The sequence below is a fragment of the Tasmannia lanceolata genome, unplaced genomic scaffold, assembly GCF_043159265.1.
Source record: "Tasmannia lanceolata isolate RefF3 unplaced genomic scaffold, GAP_Taslan_0.1 ptg000020l, whole genome shotgun sequence".
NCBI lineage: Eukaryota > Viridiplantae > Streptophyta > Magnoliopsida > Canellales > Winteraceae > Tasmannia > Tasmannia lanceolata.
Window position 1 is genome coordinate 26755086 of NW_027518697.1, and position 23907 is coordinate 26778992.

Genomic DNA, 23907 nt, shown 5'->3' on the forward strand with positions numbered 1-23907 from the left:
CCTCCTCCGACTCAAACATAAACAAAACCTCATTCTTTGATGGATCACATGGACAGGAGAGAGAAGGGATATTCCAGGATTCCTTAGCCCACTGCCAAAGATCTTCAAGGGATCCTGAAATATTCCTCTTCTTTCCGACGAGGCAATTTTTTAAGGGTATCCAGTCTTGTTTCCACTTCCTTACCCGAGATGATTAAAGACGGAATACCCCCTCGATCAGAGGAGAGATCGCCCCCGAGTCAGGCCATCGATCAGCTTCCTTATTAGCATTATCCAATGTGGCATCCGGATTGGTTTTTTCCTTCCCAGGCGAGAGAGTACCCTACACAGTCAGAAGGCACCTTCGACATTTGTCCCTCCATCTAAAATTGGGGTAGTTACAGGATAAGCAATTCCAGTCCCCGGGTCTCCAAATTGAATTCACCCTATTTATTTTTTTCCTCAACCCCCTTCGTGGATGTGGGGTTGTAGCTCCAGGCAAGTGCTCCCGATTGTTTAAATTACACCATCGACAACAACGCCGCCATTTGAAGTTCCAGTAAGCACATACTAAGCAAAACCAATCCTCCGCCATTTTTGAGTTAGTTGATTGAAGCATGATAAAAAAAAAAAACTAAAAACTATAGATTTTAACCACTCTGTTTTACTACCTCTCCTCCAATACTCTCTCTCTCTCTCTCTCTCTCTCTCTCTCTCTCTCTCTCTCTCTCTCTCTCTCTCTATATATATATATATATATATATATATATATATATATATATATATATATATATATATATCCTTTGGCCCAATATATGCCACTCTTGAGCATATAAAAGTCCAAATGCCTCTTAATAGTGTGTGTACATATATGTATTTTTGTATGTGTGTGTTATATATATGATATATCCACTGGCCCAATATATGTCAGTCCAAAGCTAGAAATTAGGACAAAGTTCTTTTCTGTTTTGGGGGGTAAGTTTTGGATAGACACAGCAATAAGATGATACCATATTTATTAAATAGGGATTTCAGGGTCCCAGAATCTTCCTTGGTAGTAATAAGTACAGACAAACTAAGTCACAAATATCGTTCTTGGGAATTTCTCGGCAAGGGAAATCTTGGGAATATTAATTTTGTTTTTATTTTTTCAGGTTCATATCGGGAAAATGATAAAAATAAAATTAATTAAAATTATAAAAATATATAAATTAAGAAAAATAAAAAATATAGTCAAAATATCATGATATTATCTCGGTTAATGAAAATATCTCTATATTTTTTAAATTCTCAGGATTATTTCGAGATTTTTTCATTTCACCAAAATGTAGCGATAAAATCGCTATATTTTGAAAATGGCAGGGATATTTGTGACATAATAACCTAACACATTTACTATGCTGCATGGAGCAAATGCATGATGAATTTGAAAGGAGAGGTGGAATAGTAACTAAAAGGAGAGGTGGAATAGTAACTAACAATTACAACCCTGACCCCCTCAATAATTTCCAACTATCATGATAAAGGAAATGTGGGACCCTGAACCACCTGGTTTGAGCTTCTGTAGGGGTGATTGCTGGTTTTCCTTCTTGGTCATAATGGTTGGACTGTTGGATTATGGATTTGTCATTAGCAGTTGAAGAGACCTGTGAGGTCAGACCTCAAACAATGCATTTTCAGCATCTAGTGTTCTCTGTGAGATGGCCTTAAGAAGGCATCCACAGCTTTCCGAATTTCGGATGGCAAGTGCTGCAACCATCAATTCTATGGGTTTTTCAGGGACAGAATTCCTAGTTTAGATCAGTCAATATCCTATTAAAATAAATATAGTCGTCAACTATGGCTGCAGGACATGCTTGATACTATCTCCCTTATTGTTGATCGTTTGGCTAGACATTCTACTATGATTGCAGAGGGAACGGGTAGAATTTCGGGTCGAGTTGAGATGGAAAACCACAGGGGAAGAACAGGGATGCACGATGGAGAACATAGTTTCATACCTCGTTTCGCTAAGATCAATTTTCTTCATTTTTACGAGATCCTACCAGAGTGGGCTTATAAGGTGGAACAATTTTTCTCATATCAGAATACACCTGAAGATCAACGGGTTCCCCCGGCCTCATTTCTCATGGATGGCATTGCGTCCCAGTTGTTCCAAAGGTAGCACCGCATGCATGAAACCCCTTCATGGAGCGAATTCGTGGAAGCCTTGTGCACCAGATTTGGACCACTTGAATATGAGAACTTTGATGGGGCTTTAGCGAAGATACGATACTAAGGATACGTTGCAGATTACAACCAGGAATTTGAGTGTCTTGCGAGTAGAGTTGAAGGGTGATCGAAAGAAGCACTCTCTCATGGAGGCTACCTGACTCACACAATGCCAGGAGGAAAAGCTTGCACTTCAAAAAACGAGCTAACAAGCCTAGTGGAACCCGTCCTACACCACCAACACCAAACACAACTTCTAAGAATGCTAGTGCAGAGCCCAAACTTGTGTCTAGTTCATCCATGCCTCCGATACGACTACTCTCTTATGCTAAGATGAAGGAGCACAGAGACGAAGGCCTCTGTTATAATTGTGATGAGCAGTTAAAGCCAGGTCATCGTTGTAAGAGTTTGCAAATTTTCTATTGGATGGAGATGACGAGGAGGAAGGAGAGCAGGTAGTAGACATTGACCTTCCTGGGTGTCGCTACATGCCATGATTGGATCTTCGTAGGTGTCAAAAAATGCCGCTGCAGGTTCGACACTGTTAAAGATGATGCGGGTGCATGCTTTTATAAAAAAGCAATCTGTGAGTGCTTTGCTCGATACGGGGAGTAACCATAATTTTTTGGTTGAAGATGTGGAACGCAGACTAGAGATCAAGATATTAGTAGGGAGTTTCTTTAATGTCATGGTGGATGAAGTTAGTCGTATGGGTTGCAAAGGCTGTTGCACCAACGTCCAGGTCAAGGTTGGTGATTATTTGTTCTCTACCGATCTGTTTGTCATCCCGCTCCAAGGTGCAATCTTGTTTTGTGTGTGCAATGGTTGAGCACATTGGGTCCTCTTACTTCGGATCTACATGCGCTTTCACCATTGCTGACCGAAAGTTTACCCTTGAAGGTATTCGTGATTGTTCGGTGCATCTAGTTAATCATGAGAGTATGCAGCAGATCCTTAAGCACAGCCTATGGAGTCATTTGGCTCAGATAACACATGTTGCACACATGAAACCAGCAGAAGCAATTCCACAAGATATGAGTAAGGTTCTTGACGAATTTAGTATCACCCCATCGATCATAGGAACATCACATTCCCATTCAACCAGGTGCGGTCCCAACCAACGTGCGGTCCCAACCATTGTGCGGGCATACCAATACTCCCACGTTCAAAAGAATGAGATTGAGAGATTGATTCGTGACATGATGGAAGCTGGAATTCAGTAGCAGCCCATACTCGTCTCTGGCACTACTGATCTGCAAGGACGGTTCCTAGTGCATGTGTGTCGACTACCTAGCATTAAAGTGCGTGGTGGTAAATCAGGAAAAGATATGGGCAACATGGCTCTAATACCACTTGTTGAGAAAATCCGCCGGGCAAAACGATCCAATCGTGCACAAATTAAACGGAAAGGTAAAAGTAACAAACAAGCCACAAGATCAACACTGAGATTTTACGTGGTTCGGCCAAGCCTACTCCACAGGCGAGAAACAAGATCTTCCACTATGAAAAACAATATACAAGGATCACAATGGATTAATCACAAACCCATAAACCCGCAACCCTCTCCTTGCTTCTCAAACCAAGACCGTACAAGAGAAAACCCAAGAGAAAACCCCAAGAGAAAAACCCAAGAAGAACCCACTTTCTCTTCTTTTTCACTCTCCTCTCCTTCTCTTTTTCTCTCTCCTCTCTCTTTTTCACTCTCTAGCCACACAAAAGAGACTCACGCACTCTCTTTTATAGACTTTGGGTTTTCCTAAAGTACCCACTTTCCTTTTTGCAATCTTGTCTTTGCCTATTGCCTATTGCCTTCCCACCCAAGTAACCCACGTGGGTGGGAAATAAGGCAACTTTCACAACATGCGCTAATGCGCAAATACGCAAAAAAAGGGTTTATGGGTATCGCGGCAAGGAGGGGAGGGGGGATTTGCGCTGTGCCTAATATGCGAGACAAAGAGAGGAGATTGCGAGAGATGGGAGGGATTTTAGGGATCTGTGAGTTTACAGAGAAACCCAAATCTCTCATGCAAGAATGGATAAGTAAAGAAAGAGAGAGGATGGAGCGTCGGGTATGAGAGAGAGAGAGAGAGAGATGGAAAGGGACTCCTCTTTTCTTCCTTCTTCCTAGGATCTTTGCTCTAATACCATGTTAGAAATGAGGAGGATAAGGTAAGAGGAGGAGAAGAAGAGGAATGGAGAGATGGAGAGTCTCCACTAGGGAGCTCCCATGTAATATGATGTATATATAGGCCCAGCTAGGGCAAGATGTGTACAAATCCTTGTTAAGTTGGATATATATAGGCCCACCTCCAACAAAAATAGATATATATAGGGACTAAAATGGATATATATATAGGCCCACCTCCTCCAACTCCCCTACATAAGCTTCATCGGCCTCCTTGCTAATGACTACCTTCACTCATCTCTTCACCCACATAACTCATCTGGTTTCTGTTGGGTCAGAGAGAAACAATTACCCCTTGTGGCATAATCATCTTTGCCAGCCTTGAGCAGCCACGTATTACTCCGATTTGCCGACGGATCGACCACTCCAACACCTCGTCTGCTACTCTCTTCTGACGACTCTACTCCTCAACTTAATCTGAAAAATTTTGCATGGGAACGCATTGGCCAGTCCTTGTTAACTTGGTTGAATGCCACTATGACTGAATCGGTCCTTTCTCAAACGGTTAATCTTAATTCCTCACATGTCGTTTGGAGTACTTTGGAATCCACCTTCTCCACTCACTCTACGGCTCACATCGTTCAGCTTCAAAGCAAACTTCAAGACGTGTGCAAAGGGTCTCTCTCCGTTACGGAATATCTCAACCATCTCAAAGCAAGTGTTGATTCCCTCAACATCGCACGTTGTCCTGTTGCCGACAAAGATCTTCTCATCTATGCTTTGGCAGGTGACCTTGACTATGCCGCCTTCTCCACAACTATATCGATTTGTCAACCTCTCCCATCCTTCAACCAGTTATACTCACTCCTTCTCAACCATAAACTTTTCCTTGCGCATTCCTCAGACTTCGCTCAAGAACAAGTCACGGCCAATACCTTTGTTGCCACCCAATCTCCTCCGAGTTCTTGTGGTTACAATTGTGGAAGATGTGGGTGCGGACATGGTCGTGGGCCACCCCAACAGTGTTGATCACTTCCCCCAATACTCTTAGGTTCATGATGCTAAACACCTGCACCAACTTCCAATGTGAACATGTCGCCCATCTACCAGATCTGCTTCAAATGTGGACATGATGATGTCAATAAACATAAACCGCTTAAATGTAAAATGTTGTATGGTTTATGAGATCAGGAGATTCACATTCAATGGATATTATGGCTTGTTCTTTTATTAATATTTCATGTTTCAATTTGAAATAATTGTTATCACATGTTCACTATTGAATTAATTTGTATGCTTTTAAATTCAAGAGTAATTTAATTGTATTTGTTTAGGTACCGAATGAGTCTACTTAGTTCGTTGAACTAACCCCTTAAAAATTCCCGCACGGGTTTTACTGCAGGTTTCGAAACATTGGATGACATGCTAACGAGGAGATCTAGAATTAAAAGGGGTGTGCAAGAACGAGGATAGAGTAATTGGTGTGGTCGTGTGGCCTTCGCGGCTATCCGTCTTATTCTTAGTTTGTTTCTATTTTTTTTTGTAATTATGTCAAATCCTCTTGTTAGATCCTTTTAGTAAACTTTTAATTGAGTTTTCAATTATAAAAAATTGTTGTCTTTTGTTAACGGTCCAGGTTTAGAGTTATCCAAAAAATCCGGGTCGTTACATGGCTACGTTTGGGTTTGGATTTGGCTTTTGGGAATTGATTTAGGTATATTAGGAATTGATTTAGGTCACTTCCAGTGGCGGTGGTTATAGTTGCGTTTGGGTTTGGGTTTTGGGAATTGATTTGGGTATATTAGGAATTGATTTGGGTCACTTCCAATGGTGGTGGCTATGGTTGGGTTTGGATTTGGGTTTTGGGTTTGGGTTTTCAGAAGTTAGGGTTTTGGGAATTGAGCAGAGGAGATACGTTTTTTTTTTTGTAGGATGAGGGTTTCGATCTTGCCGTGAAGCTCTGATACCATGTTATATTACATGGTGTAATAGTGAGAGAGAGAGAGAGAGAGATACACGAGTGAGAGAGAGAGAGATACACGAGATAGAGAGAAAGGGAGAGTCGTAAGAATGAGAGAGTTACTCTCCCCTCCCACGAAAATGTATTTTATTATGTTTAATAAAATGAATGACTTAAATACCCTTAATGAAGGGTATATACGTCTAACAAGGCCAAAAAAAAAAGAAACCGAGAAGAGGTAAAGAGACTAACCTAAAACAGATGTTGTTCCGACATAAACCTCCACTAAAGATCGACAATCGAAATGCAATCCATGTACAGTATTGTAAAACCTCCCTGCATCCTTGCTTTTGCAGGGAGAGGTAGGGGTGGACATGGTTCCGGTTCAACCCGAAGAACCGAACCAAACCGAACTATTTGGTTCGGTTCGGTTCTAGGATTTGGTGGTTCGGTTCCAGTTCCCAAAATTGGGACCCATTTTATTTCCTGTTCAATTCTGTGTTTGGGTCTTGGAGCTAAGAACCGAACCAGAACCGAAACTTTTAACATATTGAGTTTTAAATTTTTACAATTTTTCTTTTGACTTGAGAACTGAACTGTCTGGAAGAGTGTAGATAATGAAATTTTGTATAGAACATCAATGCTATATTAAATTTTGTTGAACAAGTTGATACATGGTGGTTTATTAAACTTTCATGGGCCAATGTTGAGCATCAGTATAGAGCATCAGTTTAATATAGCATTAACCTTTCATGGGCCAATCTTGAGCTTCATTTCTATAGTATAGACTATAGAGCATTAGTGCATCACTAGCATGATAAACTGAGCCATGCATTCCATTAATTGATCCCAAAAATGAAAAAAAATAAAAAAAAGGTTGGGTAAACCCAGAACCGAACCGAACCAATCAAGTTCGGTTCTGGTTCGGTTCGGTTCCAATGGTAAGTGTTTCAATTCTAGTTCCAAATTCTGGGAACCGATAGCAATAGGTTTGGTTCTGGGTATACCCCAAAAAAGAACCGAACCGAACGGAACCATGTTCACCCCTAGGGAGAGGGGGGTATGTAAATGGCATAAGAGAGGAAGGAAAATGGATACCGTGGAAGGCATGCGGCCACTTAAAAACTCTAAACAAAAAATCCAACCACAAGCCTACTATCCGGTTGTTCTGTCTCTTTTTTGCATTGTCATTCCTTTGCATTGTTCATTGTTTCTTCTCCGTGTTTCTTATCCGTGTTCTTGCTGTTTTTCCTTTGCATAATTTTAAGTATTATTGTCCGGCTATATGCCCTTTAGGCGACGGTTTTCCCATCGACCTCTCATCAGGTGACGATGATCATGCCGTCGACCTTCTTTCCAAACGATGGTGTCCCCATCGTTGGTTGGCTCTTTTTCATGCAACAGTTTCCCCGTCAACCTCTCATCAGGCGACGATGTTCATGTCTTTGACCTTCTTTCGAGACGATAGTGTCCCTATTGTTGGTTGGCTCTCTTCAGGCGATGGTTTTCCCATTGACCTCTCTTCAGGCGATGATGTTCATGCCATCGACCTTCTATCTAGATGATGGTTTCCCCATCATTGGTTGGTTATCTTCTTGTTCCTCTTATTCTTATCTTCAAGCGACGATGTTGATGCCGTCGACCTTGTCTCAAGACGATAGTTCCCCATCGTTGGCTGGTTTTCTTATTATCATTATTATTAACTCCAAGCGACAGTTTCCAGTCAATCTTGTCTCCGATGGTTTCCACATCGTTGTTTATCTTCTTCTATTGGCGGTGTGCTGTTTAGCTAGCTTTCCAACTCGCAGTGCTTCACCGTTGCTCATGTGCGCACCTTTAGTGTGCCCTTATTTGCTCGACGGATCGTTGTTATTTCCCTACCGAGGTCCCTCCGTTCGATCCTTCGTGGTTTGCAGATTTATTCGTCGGGCTCTCATTCAAGAAGAGGCCCTGTTCTGATTGCTCTTGTCGTAGTGCTACTTCACGGGGAGCTGTTCCTTTTTTTGTTGTCAATGATCTCGACGATTGTACTCTCATGATGGCCGTTGTCTTTTGTTATTACACCTTTCATTATGTATTCACCACACCAGTCTGAAGGGTGTTATACCAAGCTGGATGTGTGTATGAGCTTATTGTATTTTTTGTTATTTTTTAGTTATTTGTGGTAGTTTTCTTTGTAGCAAGCTAGAGTTCCATAGTATATACACTCCAGCTAGATTGGAGTGTTGAATAATGTATAAGGGTAGTTTAGTGATTACTTGTAGGGTAGAGGGTATTGTAGTCATTGTACATTGTTGCCCTAATTTGGGCCTATATATACATCATTCACATGAGGAGCTCCCCAGTGAAGACTTCCCATCTTCTTCACTCCTCTTCTTTCCTAACATATACTATTCTTAGACATCTATACAGAGTATAACTTTATTATTTTCATGTAATCAGAGAGATATAATTAGATAGATTCCCACCACATTGTATGTTTTGACAATCATATAAAGAAACCCATAGTAACCAAATGTTGCAAGCGACTTATATACGAATTACTCTCTCTCTCTCTCTCTGTCTCTCCCTTCTTGCAAAGGGACGCCTTTTCTGATTTATTTTTGTGAGATTCCTCACACAGCAAAAAAAATGAAATTAGCAGCAATGTAAATCGTTCTCAACAGAGCAAAAGAAAAAGGAGAGAGAGAGAGAGAGAGAGAGAGAGAGAGAGAGAGGGAGGGACCTGGGTCTTGGTTGTTGGAGGGAGGCCTTAAATTGGAGCGTTTACTGTAAGGGGGCTTCGAACGAACAGATGAAGAATTCGTCTTTGCTGAGGTTTGTCTCTCTGAGCGGAGCGAAGTTCTGAAAGCGGAATTAGAGGCCATCGAGACACAGAGAGAACTGAGAATGGAAATGCAGTGCACAAGAGAAGACGAAAAGATTTTAATTGTAGATAGAGGAAGGCTCTCATAAGAGAAGACTGAATAGGATTCCCAATAGAGAGAGAGAGAGAGTTGAGGCCGGCACGATTAAATGACTTGAATAGACATTAATAAAACAAGGGAGATGATCTCTTCACCCCACTGCAGTACGCATGCACCCTTGTAACGTGATTTGACGTGAACAAATGACAACTTTAACACTTTTTGACGTCAAATCACGTGAAAAGGGGGTGCATGCGTACTGCAGGAGGGTGAAAATATAATCGCCCTAAAACAGTTGAAATAAAAAAAAAGAAAAAAAAAGAAAGACTTTCTCTCTATTTCCCGCGTCAGAATTTATGTTTGCGTCTCTCTGTTTGTTTTCATCTCAAGAGTTCGAGGCGGCAAACGCAGCATAGGTATTGACGTTTATGTTTGCTTCTCTCTGTTTGTTTTCATCTCAAGAGTTCGAGGCGGCAATCGCAGCATAGGTATTGACGTGAGCTATTTTATAAAGGAAAAATTGTTTGAAAAATGCAAAGTTTTGTCTAAATTGTCAAGGATAGTGATTTGAAAATTATAAAAAATGTGTTGTAAGGTGAAAGAAGATGGCTTTTAGGATAAATATACCCCTCCTACCTCTTTTTTCTTTCCACCTTTTTGCACCTATCTCTATGCACTTATTACCTTCTCACCTATCACCTTCTTCTTCCTCAAGACTTTTCTAACGTGGAAAACTCCATTGAAGGGTTTTGAAGGTTGCCATTTACAACAGGGTTTGGTAATCATGAGAGAGAGAGAGAGTCGGACTCTTGGAACAGAGTTTGGTAATCCATTTTCTTTGCATTTTTTTATTCTAAAACATCAAAATCAAGCTTCAATTTATAGTTGCCTGCATGACACTAAGATCACAATGTATATCCCTATTATCCTTCGAATTTTTACTCAATTTGAAAATAAAAATCTTTGGAATTATCCCTATTCTACTGGCTTCCGTCGGAAGTCCGGACAAAACTTCGGACTTCCGACGGAAGACAGTCAAACTTTATAGTTCAGTAATTGTCATATCTAAGTGCATCCTTTTGGTATTCTTTTCGTAATTTTAATACTTTGCTTCCATTTTTTCATAATTTTTCATTTAAAACTTAGCACTTCAGCCACAAATCCGTAATGATTACTATTTTTTGCAAGTAATGATTACTATTTTTTGCAATTATGCTTTTGCTAGCCACCTTTGCACCCATATTACTTCTGCCAATATTTGCATCAAATGATGGGCCACAAGCCGAGAAGTTGCCTCGGCAAAGGTGGCTAGCAAACTCCCATACCAAAAAAAGGAAATGTTATCCATACTACTGTGTTTTGATGAGGGCACTCCTCATTTAATTAAAAGTACGGTATGGCCCCCCATAGGATGATCCAAAGCGTCAATTAGATGGGCAACAGCCTAAATTGGTTGTGCCCAAAAATCATTTCCATAGGTTGATCCTAACCCTACGATCTATAGAGGGTTAGGACCATCCCTCTAACATTCTGATCAGAGGGTTAGGATAAACCTACGGAAATGCTTCTTGGGGCACAACCTATTTAGGCTGTGGCCCATCTAATGAACGGTTTGGATCATCCTATGGTGCGGGCCATACCATACTTTTAATAAAGTGAGGAGTGTCCACATCAAAATACGGTAGTGCGGATAACATTTCCCAAAAACATCTTAAAAAATACGGCAAAAATCCAGGTGACACGCGGGTCGACCCGGCCCGTACGGGCCCGGCGTGGGAACCACATTTTTTACCCCGGAACCACTAGGGAACCAAATTTTATACCTCAGAACCACTAGGGAACCACATTTTCTACTCCAGAACCACTAGAGAACCATATTTTATACGCCGGAAACACTAGGGAACCAAATTTTATACCTCGGAACCACTACGGAATCACATTTTATACCTCAGAACCATTACAGAACCACATTTTATACCTCGGAACCACTATGGAACCACATTTTATACATCGGAACAACTAGGGAACCACATTTTATACCCTCAAACCACTACCGAACCACATTTTATGCCTCAGAACCAGTAGGGAACCACATTTTCTACCCCGGAACCACTAGGGAAACACATTTTATACCCCGGAACCACTAAGGAACCACATTTGCTACTCCGGAACTACTAGGGAACCACATTTTCTACTACAGGACAACTAGGGAACCACATTTTCTACCCCGGAACCACTAGGGAACCACATTTTATACCTCGGAGCCACTAAGGAACCACATTTTATACCTCGGAACTACTACAGAACCACATTCCATACTCCGGAACCACATTTTATACCCCGGAACCACTAAGGAACCACATTTTATACCCCGGAACCATTACAGAACCACATTTTATACGCCGAAAACACTAGAGAATCACATTTTCTACCACGGAACCACTACGGAACCACATTTTATACTGCGGAACCACTATGGAACCACATTTTATACCTCGGAACCACTAGGGAACCACATTTTATACCCCGAAACCACTAGGGAACCACATTTTCTACTCCGGAACCACTATGGAACCACATTTTATACCTTGGAACCATTAGGGAATCACATTTTATACCCCGGAACCACTAGGGAACCACATTTTATACCTCGGAACTACAGGGAACCACTAGGGAACAACATTTTATACCCCGGAACCATTAGGGAACCATATTTTATACCCCGGAACCACTAAGGAACCACATTTTATACATATCAACCACTAGTGAACCACATTTTATACCTCGGAATAGCTAGGGAACCACATTTTGTAAGCCGGAACCACTAGGGAACCACATTTTATACCATGGAATCACCACGGAACCACATTTTATACCCCGGAACCATTACGGAATCACATTTTATACGCCGAAAACACTAGGGAATCACATTTTCTACCCCGGAACCACTATGGAACCACATTTTATACCCCGGAACCACTACGGAACCACATTTTATACCTCAGAACCACTAGGGAACCAGATTTTCTATCCCGAAACCACTACAGAACCACATTTTATACCTCGAAACCACTAGGGAACAAGATTTTCTACGCCGAAACCACTACAGAACCACATTTTATACCCCGGAACCACTACGGAACCACATTTTCTACCACAGAACCACTAGGGAACCACATTTTATACCTTGGAACCACTAGGGAACCACAATTTCTACCCTGGAACTACTTGGGAACCACATTTTATACTAGGGAACCACATTTTATACCTCGGAACCACTAGGGAACCACATTTTATACTCTGGAACCACTATGGAACCACATTTTATACCCTGGAACCACTATGGAAGCACCATTTATACCTCGGAACTACTAGGGAACCCATTTACACCTCGTAACCACCAGGGAATCACATTTTATACCCTAGAACCACTAGGGAACCACATTTTATACCCTGGAACCACTAGGGAACCACATTTTATACCCTGGAACCACTATGGAAGCACCATTTATACCTCGGAACCACTAGAGAACCCCATTTACACCCCGGAACCATGAGGGAATCACATTTTATACCTCGGAACCACTAGGGAACCACATTTTATACCTCGGAACCACTACGGAACCACATTTTATACCCCAGAACCACTAGGGAACCACATTTTATACCTCAGAACCACTAGGGAACCACAATTTCTACCCCGGAACCACTTGGGAACCACATTTTATACTAGGGAACCACATTTTATACCTCGGAACCACTAGGGAACCACATTTTATACCGTGGAACCACTATGGAAGCACCATTTATACCTCGGAACCACTAGGGAACCCCATTTACACCCCGGAACCACCAGGGAATCACATTTTATACCTCGGAACCACTAGGGAACCACATTTTATTCCCCGGAACCACTAGGGAACCACATTTTATACCTCAGAACCACTACGGAACCACATTTTATACCCCGGAACCACTACGGAACCACATTTTCTACCACAGAACCACTAGGGAACCACATTTTATACCTCGGAACCACTAGGAGACCACAATTTCTACCCCGGAACCACTTGGGAACCACATTTTATACTAGGGAACCACATTTTATACCTCGGAACCACTAGGGGACCACATTATATACCCTGGAACCACTATGGAAGCACCATTTATACCTCGGAACCACTAGGGAACCCCATTTACACCCCGGAACCACCAGGGAATCACATTTTATACCATGGAACCACCAGGGAACCACATTTTATTCCCCGGAACCACTACGGAACCACATTTTATACCCCCAGAACCACTACAGAACCACATTTTATACCCCGGAACCACTACGGAACCACATTTTCTACCACAGAACCACTAGGGAACCACTAGGGAACCACAATTTCTACCCTGGAACCACTTGGGAACCACTAGGGAACCACATTTTATACCCTGGAACCACTATGGAACCACCATTTACACCTCGGAACCACTAGGGAACCCCATTTACACCCCAGAACCACTAGGGAACCACATTTTATACCTCGGAACCACTATGGAACCACATTTTATACCCCGGAACCACTAGGGAACCACATTTTATACCCCAGAACCACAAGGGAACCACATTTTCTACCACGGAACCACTAGGGAACCACATTTTGTATCTCGGAACCATTAGGGAAGTGAGCTAAAAGGTGATAGGGTAGGTGAAAATGCATAGGGAAGTGAGCTAAAAAGGTGAAGGGAAAAAGAGAAGGGAGGGTATTCTTGTCCTTTGGGATTTCTAAAAGCACTGACAGCCCCTATTTCACAAATAAAAAGAACGTACCCTTACTTGACAATTTAACCAAAACTTTGCATTTTTCTAACAATTTTTTCTTTTATAAATGGAAATGATATCAGCACAGCCCCGTTTTAATATTTTCACTAACATGTCTTGTCTTTCAGGGTTATTACAGTTCCCAAAAAGCTCTAAAGGACAATTAGAAATGAAAGGACAAGTCGGGTCTCTCTGCAGTTGTTAAAGAGAAAAGTACAAAATGTAGTTAATAGTTTCGAGCAATTACGGATTTCGCGTACTTTTTAAAACAAGCATCAAACACGGGTGATTCTTCAAAAAGGGATGGGAAAAGACCTCAATACCCTTGTGACATGATCAGAGTCCTTGTATGTTGCCCTTCCTGATGGATGAGAACGTCAATCATTATCTTTAAAAACTTTAAAGGATGAGAACGTAGGGAGTGAAAATATCATCAAAAAGCGTTAAAGTTGCCCACTTTTCACGTCAAATCACCTCATAAGGGGAGCGCATGCGTATCTTTTGGATAATAACGGCTCACGTCTCTTTTGGCTTAGAACGCCGCTAGAATATCAAGTATGCCGCCCGATTCAAGAAACACTCATCGTTCAAAGATATCAAGTATGCTGCCGGATTTTAGAGTACGCCACTGGAATATCGAATACACCGCCGGATTCTAGAGAATGCCGCCGGAATATTGAGGTGTACGCCGGCAAAAATAGGGTGTAAGCGAAAATAATGGGTAAGTCGGCGTAAATAATGGGTACGCCGGAATCTCATACAGAAAGGCGATATTCTTAGAAGATGCCACCATTCCATATTGATGTCCACGTGACGTGGATCCGACAGTCTATGCATATTGACAACGGCCAAGATTTGAACGAACCCAAGGGACTATGGGTTCAAAGAAAGATTTCAAATTCAAACCAAACTAGCTGTGTATAGAGGCGCCAGTGTTCCAAAAAGTTTTTCAACACGTGTCAAGCATCCATCTATCTCTAGTTATTTTCAACGGCCAAGATAGAAATGAACCTAAGGTTATGTCGGTTCAAATACACATTCAAACGAACCAAAAGAAGCCCCTCGAAGTGTGCCAATTTAATGGCCAGTAATGAAAAAGGAAGCTCCTTCAAATTTCTGTTTATGTCAGAAGGGTATTGGGGTCTTTTCCCCATCCTTTTTGAAGAATCGCCCATGTTTGATGCTTGTTTTAAAAAGTACCTGAAATCCGTAATTGCTTGAAATTATTACCCACATTCCATACTCTTCTCGTTGTTAAAATATGGTTGTGCTGATATCATTTCCCTTTATAAATCCACCTTCCATGGGGGAGTGACATATTCGTCCCCTTATAGTTATTAATCTAATTCTCATTTCATTTCCTATTGTATACATCATGTGTGATAAAATTAGGCTAAGTTAGGCTACTGATGATGACTATCTCCCTGCTTCCCTCTAAGAAGAACAAGCATACGACCTTCTATCCTCATGAATCACTGACACAGCAAACACTACTCTGGAATTACACTCCATGAGGAGCAGGTCCCAACAACCATGGATGGAGCTAGGGAGTGAGAGAGGGCAATTTTCCCCTAGGATTAGTCGGGCTAGAGAGTAGGACGGTTTTGGGGTGTAAGGAATATCTTTTTGATATACCATGATCCACACACATTGCCCATATTTTGTAACTATAACTACAAAATTTCCTTACACTATGTATACCCCAATTACCCCTTGGCAAAAATTCGTCCCTCTCATATGCAGAAGGGCGCCCGGATAATTATCACTTAGGGCTTTTTAAGAAAGCCTATAAATACCTTTTTCGAGATTTGTGAAGGCTAAACAAACTCTAAAACGTTTTCTCCAGCCCTTGGACGTGGAGTGCTTATGGAAGAGAGAGGAGAAGCGGATTCTCAAGCCATAGATCGTGAATCAAGGTACGAATCATGTCCATAGTGAGTTAGGTCTTTGAAAACCTTAAAAATCTAATACTATCGAATGGAGAGATGCGATTTTGGATCTTTAAATCGTGTTTGGTAGAATCCCTTTGATAGATCTAGAGTTCCTTGGATTTGATCGTGTCTTTGGAACCCCGTCGAACCCTAGATCATCATGTTTTGATCTTTGGAAGTGAATATTTACGATTTTGACCTAGACTTTTATTTTCACTTCCAATCGCTGTCCGGCGAGGTTTTTATCTCTTTGGAAGCTCCTTGCTCTAAGCTTTCCAACGAGCCCAACCGTGCCCAATTCCAATGAGAAATGATCAAGTTAGAGCCATTTTTGTGCAAAAAAAGTGAAAAAAATTGCGTTTCGGGAAAAAGTGGGTAAGCGCATAGGCGGACGTCCTGCCCAAATCAATCCGAGGGGGGTTAGATCTCAGACGGACGTCCGACAAAATCCCGAACGTCCGGCGCGGCAGCTCAAACTTCGAAAATTCATAACTCCTTCGTTTCTTATTTGTTTTCGATGCTCTTATACTCTACGAACATGCCGGAAACGCATACTTTCTATTAAAAATGATTCCAAAAATGTTTGAAAACTCTATAATTATGTTAATTTAGAAACACTTAGAGGAACTGTAGTTTGGATTACCGTTTGACCCCATTTGGTTTCGGGAATTGGGTATTCGTGTTTTGGTTCATATTTTGGGGTTCCCTATTGATAATAATGTAATGACTGTGATATTAGGTGATTGATCTTGAGTCTGGAAGAGTTCGAAAAGAACATTTTAGGTACGTAATAACGTACTACTTTGGGTGAATTGGTAGCCCTATTTGATTTGATCATTTGCCCATTGATTAGTAGATTTGTGTACTTTTGCTTTGTCCTTACATTATCTCAGCAACCAATTGGGACTAGCATGCCTATTTTGTAATCATATGGATCCCTATAAGTCCTATACTTGCCATCGCTTTGTTTATTGTACTTTCCTTGCTTTGCTTGCTTTATTCATAATATGAACCTTTGAACCCTTTGTGGAAATCTCCGATCAGCAATGTTCAGTACCGTATGGACCTTTGGATACTATCAATTATGGACTTCTATTTCGTTATCTGGACTTGTGGATACTATTTGTTACCGACTTTGGATTCACCACCTTTTTCTGGACATTTCTCTGGAGGCTTGAGTTATTTCTGATACCCACCGTGGGGGTAGTATACTGGATTTTTGATACCCACCGTGGAGGTAGTGCACTAGAGTTTTGGATCCTGTCAGTGGGAGTGGAGCGTTGGCCCCGTCGACAAGTATCTGAACTTTGACGAACTAGTTCCAACACCGTGGATGGTTAGTGTAAGCAATAACACGTCTTCTGGATCAGGCCGATGATTCTGAAGTGGATTTATATTCTGGACCCCCTTTGGCTTTTACTACTATTTTGAAACTGTTTAGTTTCTATTGCACCTCTGTTCAGTATTATGTTTTGACATGCATCTTCGATTATTGCTATACCCATTCTTTCTGTTTGAGACTTCAGCATTCAGTTCTGACTATATCTGTTGACCCTTATTGAGCCTTGATATGCTTAGGTCGACACTTAGAGTAGTCTGTTATTATGTACTGAGCTTTCAGGTGATTGTGGTTTAACAATTTTCAGATTTTGATCAAACTGAGGCGAACGAGAAAGTCGAGGCTTAACTTTGGAGATCTTTTAGTTTCATTTGATCAGTGAGACAGTGAGTATTATGTGAACCTTGTTAAAGATTTTTGTTAAACTCCTTTCGTTTAGTCTATGTTATGCTTGGATCTGATATTATTTTGTTAGCCTTGTGTACTTATAGAGCTTGCTTTACAGGCATACGGTGTTGTCATTTCCTATGCCGAGGGTATGGTTTGGGGAGCGACAGTTTATGATCAATTTAAGAAGCAATTTTTGGATTTAAATGACATAAATGGTGCCTACATTTTGTAACTACAACTATGAAGTTGCCCTCACCTTGGAATAGAAGAAAGTCACCTTTTATGATCATGGTGATAAATAATTTTGGGATTTAAAGGACATAAGTGGACATCTATATGAAATCAAGACCTTTTATATTGGAAAACATCTTCGGGTGATCCAGATAGTCTTGTTACCCTCCAAAATGGATATCCAACAAGATGTAAGAGAAAGGACTACAAAAATAAGAGTTTGGCTTTTAAGTGAAACCCTAAGGCCTTTTTAGCTTTTGGATTTTGTAAATTGATTTAGAGTCAAATGATTATTGGCCTCATTTTTGCAATTTTTTCTACGATGGATTTTTTTTTTACACCTTATGCATAGGGTGAGGCCTATCGTTTTTACACCCATGCATTGCAGGGGTGGCCCCATCATTTGACACACCATGTCTTGATATGATAGGGCCCACCATTTCATACCATGTAATGGTATGGTGGGCCCACCATCTCCCCCCAAACACATGTATATGGTGGGGCCCACTATTTTACACCATGTTTTGGTGGGGTGGGGCCTACCATTTTACTTCATGTTTTGATGGGATGTGTCCCAAGATCTCCACCCAATTCATAGGGTAGGTCCCACCATTTTACAGCTCATGTTTAAATGGGGCTGGTCCCACCATTTTACACATGATATTTTGATGTGGTGGGGCTCACTATTTTATACCTCATGTTTGGGAAATGATACATTTGCCCCCTTATTTTAAACTTGGGACAACCATCTCTAGTGTAAAAGAGGTGTAAACTATGGGCTCCACCTAATGCATGAAGTGTAGATGTGTGGGCCCCAACATGCTATGACAACCATTTCCGCGCGCCACAACCCCCCCGCCCCTTTCCTCTCTTCTCCCACACACTCATGCACACCAAATTCCTGGCTCCGCCCCTGCAAACAATACACCCTCACACAGACACACACACAAGCTAATTTTATGCAATTATATATATTAAACAATGGTAGTGCAGACATTACAGTAGCCTAAAATTATTGATAGTCTTCCAAGTCGGATGGGACCCATATATCTACAGTAAATGGGGTATCAAGAATGTCTACCAACGAAGGCAAGCTGAGTTTGTGCAATTCTTAAACAATGGTAGTGCACATATCATTGAGTCAAATTATTTATAGTCTTCAAAGTTGGATGGGACCTCTACATCTACAGTGTAAGTGGGGTATAAGAATGTATACCGACCTGAGACATGTTCATGAAAATACATCGTGTAGTGATGATAGGACTAGGAATTAACGATGGACTAACATCCCTTATAAGTGGTACTTAAAATGTTCCATTGGGATTTGTGGATAAACTCCTGAAGATAGATGACCCTATGAGCCTGGGAAACACATGCATGTGTATAGGCATATCTCATGCTAGGCTACTCTCATTCACAATATGTGCGAGTGATCGTAAAGTAATTCAACATAACTATAGATTCAGATAAATATATATTTTTGAAATATATTAAATTATGTGCATGTTGATATATATGTACCATAATTTTATACACAATACGCTTAAACGGAGAAGCCATTCTGGTGAAACTTTGGCGAGGGACAAAGGGCACTACATAAAACATAGTGGCAGATGCCTACATTGTGACTCATTAAAATGTACTAATCAAAATTAAGGAATTAACTATAGAATTTGTAAGTACTTTATATTTAATTAGATTGTATTTAGAGTGTTCAATAGATACATGATAAGAAAATGTAATTACTCTAATAATATTTGATGTTAGGTCATTAATATAAAATTTTATTTTTGATGATTTATTGCAAAAGATTAGAATGTTTGTCTGGATTCTCTGGTATCAGATTATTTGTCTTCCTTTTTTTCCCAGATCTACAAAAGCTTGTCTAGATTTGGGTTTTCTTCCTTCAAAATTTTGTGTACCCACAGTAATTGGGTTATCAAGAATGTGTACCAATCTCACAAGCCAAGACATGTCCATGAAAATACACTATGCATTGGTGATAGGACTAAAGGAACCATCGATGAACTAACATCCCTTATATGTGGTACTTAAAATGTTCTGAACTCTTTTGTGGGGGTCATAGAGCACTACATAAAACAGAGTGGCAAAATATACATTGTGACTAATTAAAATGTGCTAACCGAAATTAAGGAATTAACAATAGAATTCATAAGTATTTTATATTTAGTTAGATTTTATTTATTGTGCTCAATGGATACATGATAATTAAATGTAATTACTCTAATAATATTTTATGTTAGATCATGCCAAAAGAAGAAGAAAATTGTTGATTCAATGCAAAAAAATTATAATGTATTTAGAATGCTTCTTCCTGGACTCTTTGATATTATATTATTCTATCTTTGGGCTTCTTGCTTGATTCATTGTTCTCCTCTGATCAATTGTCTTCATCTTTTCTGCCTAGATCGACAATGGCTTTTCCATATTTGGGTTTTCTCGCTTCATAATTTTGTCCTTATTTCCATCCTTCTTGATCATTTCTTCTACTCTGCCCTGATAGGCAATTATTTCATTTCCATTCTATTCTACCCTTTTCTACAATTATTTCCTTGCTATGTTTTCTTTTTTTGATGCAACATCTTTATTGAACCTCTTGTTTTCTACTTGTAATTGTTTCCTTCTTCTTTTTTTTGTATTATTGAATCTATTTTCTTGGTTATTGACTTAGATGTAGATTTGTTCAGTCATGAACTAATAAATATTAATAATGGCTGCCATGGGGATCTTCCAATTACAACAAAGATCCCATCTAGAATTTTTTGATGTAGCCTTGTCTATGAAGAACCTATTTGTACTCATCAGAGATTATTCCTATTTGCAATTGACGATTTCCGATTGTTTAAACATAGTCCAATACCCATGTCTTGAGTTGATATGGAAATGTGACCCTTAATAGTTGGAGACAAGAGATGCATATGAGAAAGCGTAAGTAAACCAGCCTCTGCATCACCGTATTGAATCCCTTATGAACTAATTGAAGGAAAGTTATCCCCTTCCAGCAATATCGCTATGCGTAGAGGAAAGTAGAATCGTTTAAAACTTTAAATTTTCTTTTTGATCTTGCTCTTGCCCAAGATCCTAGAGTCTATATTAGTTATTATTGTTAATCAAACATCAATAAATTCCTCTTTGAAGAACAAATTAACAAACCACGCTACTTGATCTACTCCTCGAACGGTTGCGATCGTTCTGAACGCCGCGAACCCCGCAAGTTGAATCGATGGATTCTTTTCTTTGCACCGTTGATAGTGGATGTGAATAACTCTTATTCACTTGTATAAGGTTTGATCTAATCAGTACATTTGTTGTAGAGATTAGAAAACTAGATTGGAAGCCTTTTTCTATGTACATTTTGCAATTGAGAGAGAGATAGAGAGAGGGAGTGAAAACGAAATTTCAAGGGGGAGAAGTCCTTTTTTTGTTTATATTCACAATGAGTTTTAGTTTGTCAAGTCATTTTTCTCATCCAAAAGTTATCCAAATAAGAAGACAAGTTGCAAACAACTCCAAAAACAATTGGGACTCTCCCAAAACCGTCCATGGCTGAGTGGTTCGCACAAGCATCCTTGGAGAGCGTGTATTTTTGAGTCACACACCAGCCCTTTGAGGCCTTATCCAATAAGAGTTGGTGTTGGAGTTGAATTGCTTGAATTCTAGATCCTACATTTTACCAATTCAATCTCCAAGAGGAGTTCTTATGCAACTGAAACTTCTTGACCCATTAGAAAACGTTCTCCCATGTCTCCCATCAGTGTTGGGCGTGTGGTGGGCCCCACCACACGATTCCCAATGTTAGGACAATTCTGATTCTCAATTCCATTCCAATTTGGCTCTTATTGCTAAACCGGTTTGGGAATAACTATCCTCATTTGGATTTCACATTATTATTATTATTTATCATATTAATAATATTTAATAATTTATAATTAATAATTAATTAATTATCCATTTAATTAATTAATAACTGGCATCCATTGGGAGTTATACGCGTCCAATTTTGTTCTCAAAAAATTCTCTCATTGTCTCTTGTTACTTAACTAACAAAGACGTGTGTGTGTGTGTGTGTGTGTGTGTGTGTATATATATATATATATATATATATATATATATATATATATATATATATATATATATATATAGGGGTTGATGTTTCTAGTCGGCCGACTAGAAAAGTTTTCTAGTCCGTCCGCCAAAAAATCAGTGCGGGCCCACAGTTTTTGTGTGATCCGAAGCATTCATTTAATAGGCCCTGACATGGATAGGGTGTGCCCAAAAAATCAGCTCCATAGGATCATCCCAACCCTACGATTTGTGGATGTTAAAATGGATGGGTATAAAACTTCACTAATTTGCCCAATTTTTAGCTCCACAAATCAAAGGGTTAAGATGGTCCTATGGAACTGATTTTTTGGGCACACCCTATCTATGTCAGGGCCTATCAAATTAATGCTTTGGATCATCCAAACATTGTGGGCCCACTGTGTTTTGGGTCGGCGGACTAAAGAAGGTTCTCTAGTCGGCCGACTAGAGACACTTTTCTCATATATATATATATAAAATAAATATCCACATTGATAAATCGGATCGTATCCGTCCATGCAATTACATAAAATGCGGAACCCTGATCTGTTTGAATGTTAGCGAGTTATTCGAGTTATGAGTGGGATCGTCGCAGGGCACTCGATCCTGCAGAACCCTATGGTAGGTCCCACTGCGATCTCGCTTTGTAGTTAAACTACATTCGCATTAGGTCAGTGGCCTCCATCGAGACGTAACCCTGAAGATGACCATCAGATCATCTTACCCCTAATCACATCTTGTATGTGCAGGTCATCTCTTCTTGACTACATCTACTGAGTTGAGTCATACGGAGGGTGGACACCTACCCCCCTTGGCCCACTCTTGGTATATAATTTTTGGTCAAGAGGTGTTCGACCTCCAAATGCATTTGTAAAATCCTTTGAAAACTTTTCAATATTTCATGAAACATTTCGATAAACCTTTTATCAAATCCACCTAACCAGGATATTTAATATGCCTATCACTGACAAAATTGTAGATGTCATTCCCTAAATTTTAGGACGAAGAATCCCTTGTTGAGTATCACTATTGGTCTCAAGGGTTTGCTCTAGGATATAGCTCTATCCGAATGTGACTCTATATTAGAATCACTATAGGATAGACTAAGACCCTAGAATGGGCCCACTGACTAATAAGATCCCTCAGGTCTAAGGACATTTGAAGGGTCATGTCTGGAAGAACAACTTTATACTCTCTTGTTCACAAGTTGTTCTTTATTTGATCAGGTTCAGTTGCGTGATCCAATCGTCACACCCACTCTTCTTACTTAGGGTCCACTACACAGATGACTGAGATAACTCATCTCACGACACGTGCATGTAGGCAAGGCTGGTGCTAGTTGTATACAGAAAGAAATGTCTAGTCTAGACTCATTGTAATTCATCCAAGAATAACAGAAATCTCTTAATTTTGTCATGGCATCAGAGCAGGTCAATACGACCTCGTCTTGAGCACAATTCTAGTAATGCTGTTCTCCGGCGGAAGGACGATCAAGTCGTCCGCCCGGTCCCATTAGATCTAAGAATCCTCCTATACAAAACCCTTTTTTTTTCTCCTTGCCCTGCAATCTCACCCCACTACTTGGGCATCACCATCTCCTACAGGCTTCGTGGTTTCCTGCTAGTTACCATCGATTTCCACGTCACCTCATTGTTGCTGTTCTATGCGTCGGGGTTTTTATTTTCAACTCTCATCAGGTTCGTTTGTCAAATATGCATGGCATATCATCACTTGTTATCCCAACCAAGAGAGGAAGAAGAGTTTCAAAGAGAAATTTGCATCTTATAATGTCTGTCTCATAAAGTGCATCATCGCTGATGATGAATGTGCTGAGAAACGTCAAATCATACCAGTTACATTTACATGCGTGGTGAAGAGTGTAGACACCCCATTTTGACCGGACCCAAGTTCGCTATGC

General features: G+C 40.3%; 1 protein-coding gene across 4 annotated transcripts in view; it reads right to left on the minus strand.

Annotated features, from left to right (window-relative positions):
* Positions 1-9268, minus strand: part of LOC143854295 (kinesin-like protein KIN-UA) — a 107796-nt gene extending 98528 nt beyond the window's left edge. For all 4 annotated transcript variants that reach the window (XM_077364176.1, XM_077364174.1, XM_077364175.1 and 1 more), the window contains exon 1: positions 9001-9268. In XM_077364176.1, the coding sequence (XP_077220291.1) occupies positions 9001-9142 (142 nt within the window). In that variant the 5' untranslated portion in view covers positions 9143-9268. The remainder of the gene's footprint in view (positions 1-9000) is intronic.
* Positions 9269-23907: the final 14639 nt, after the last annotated feature.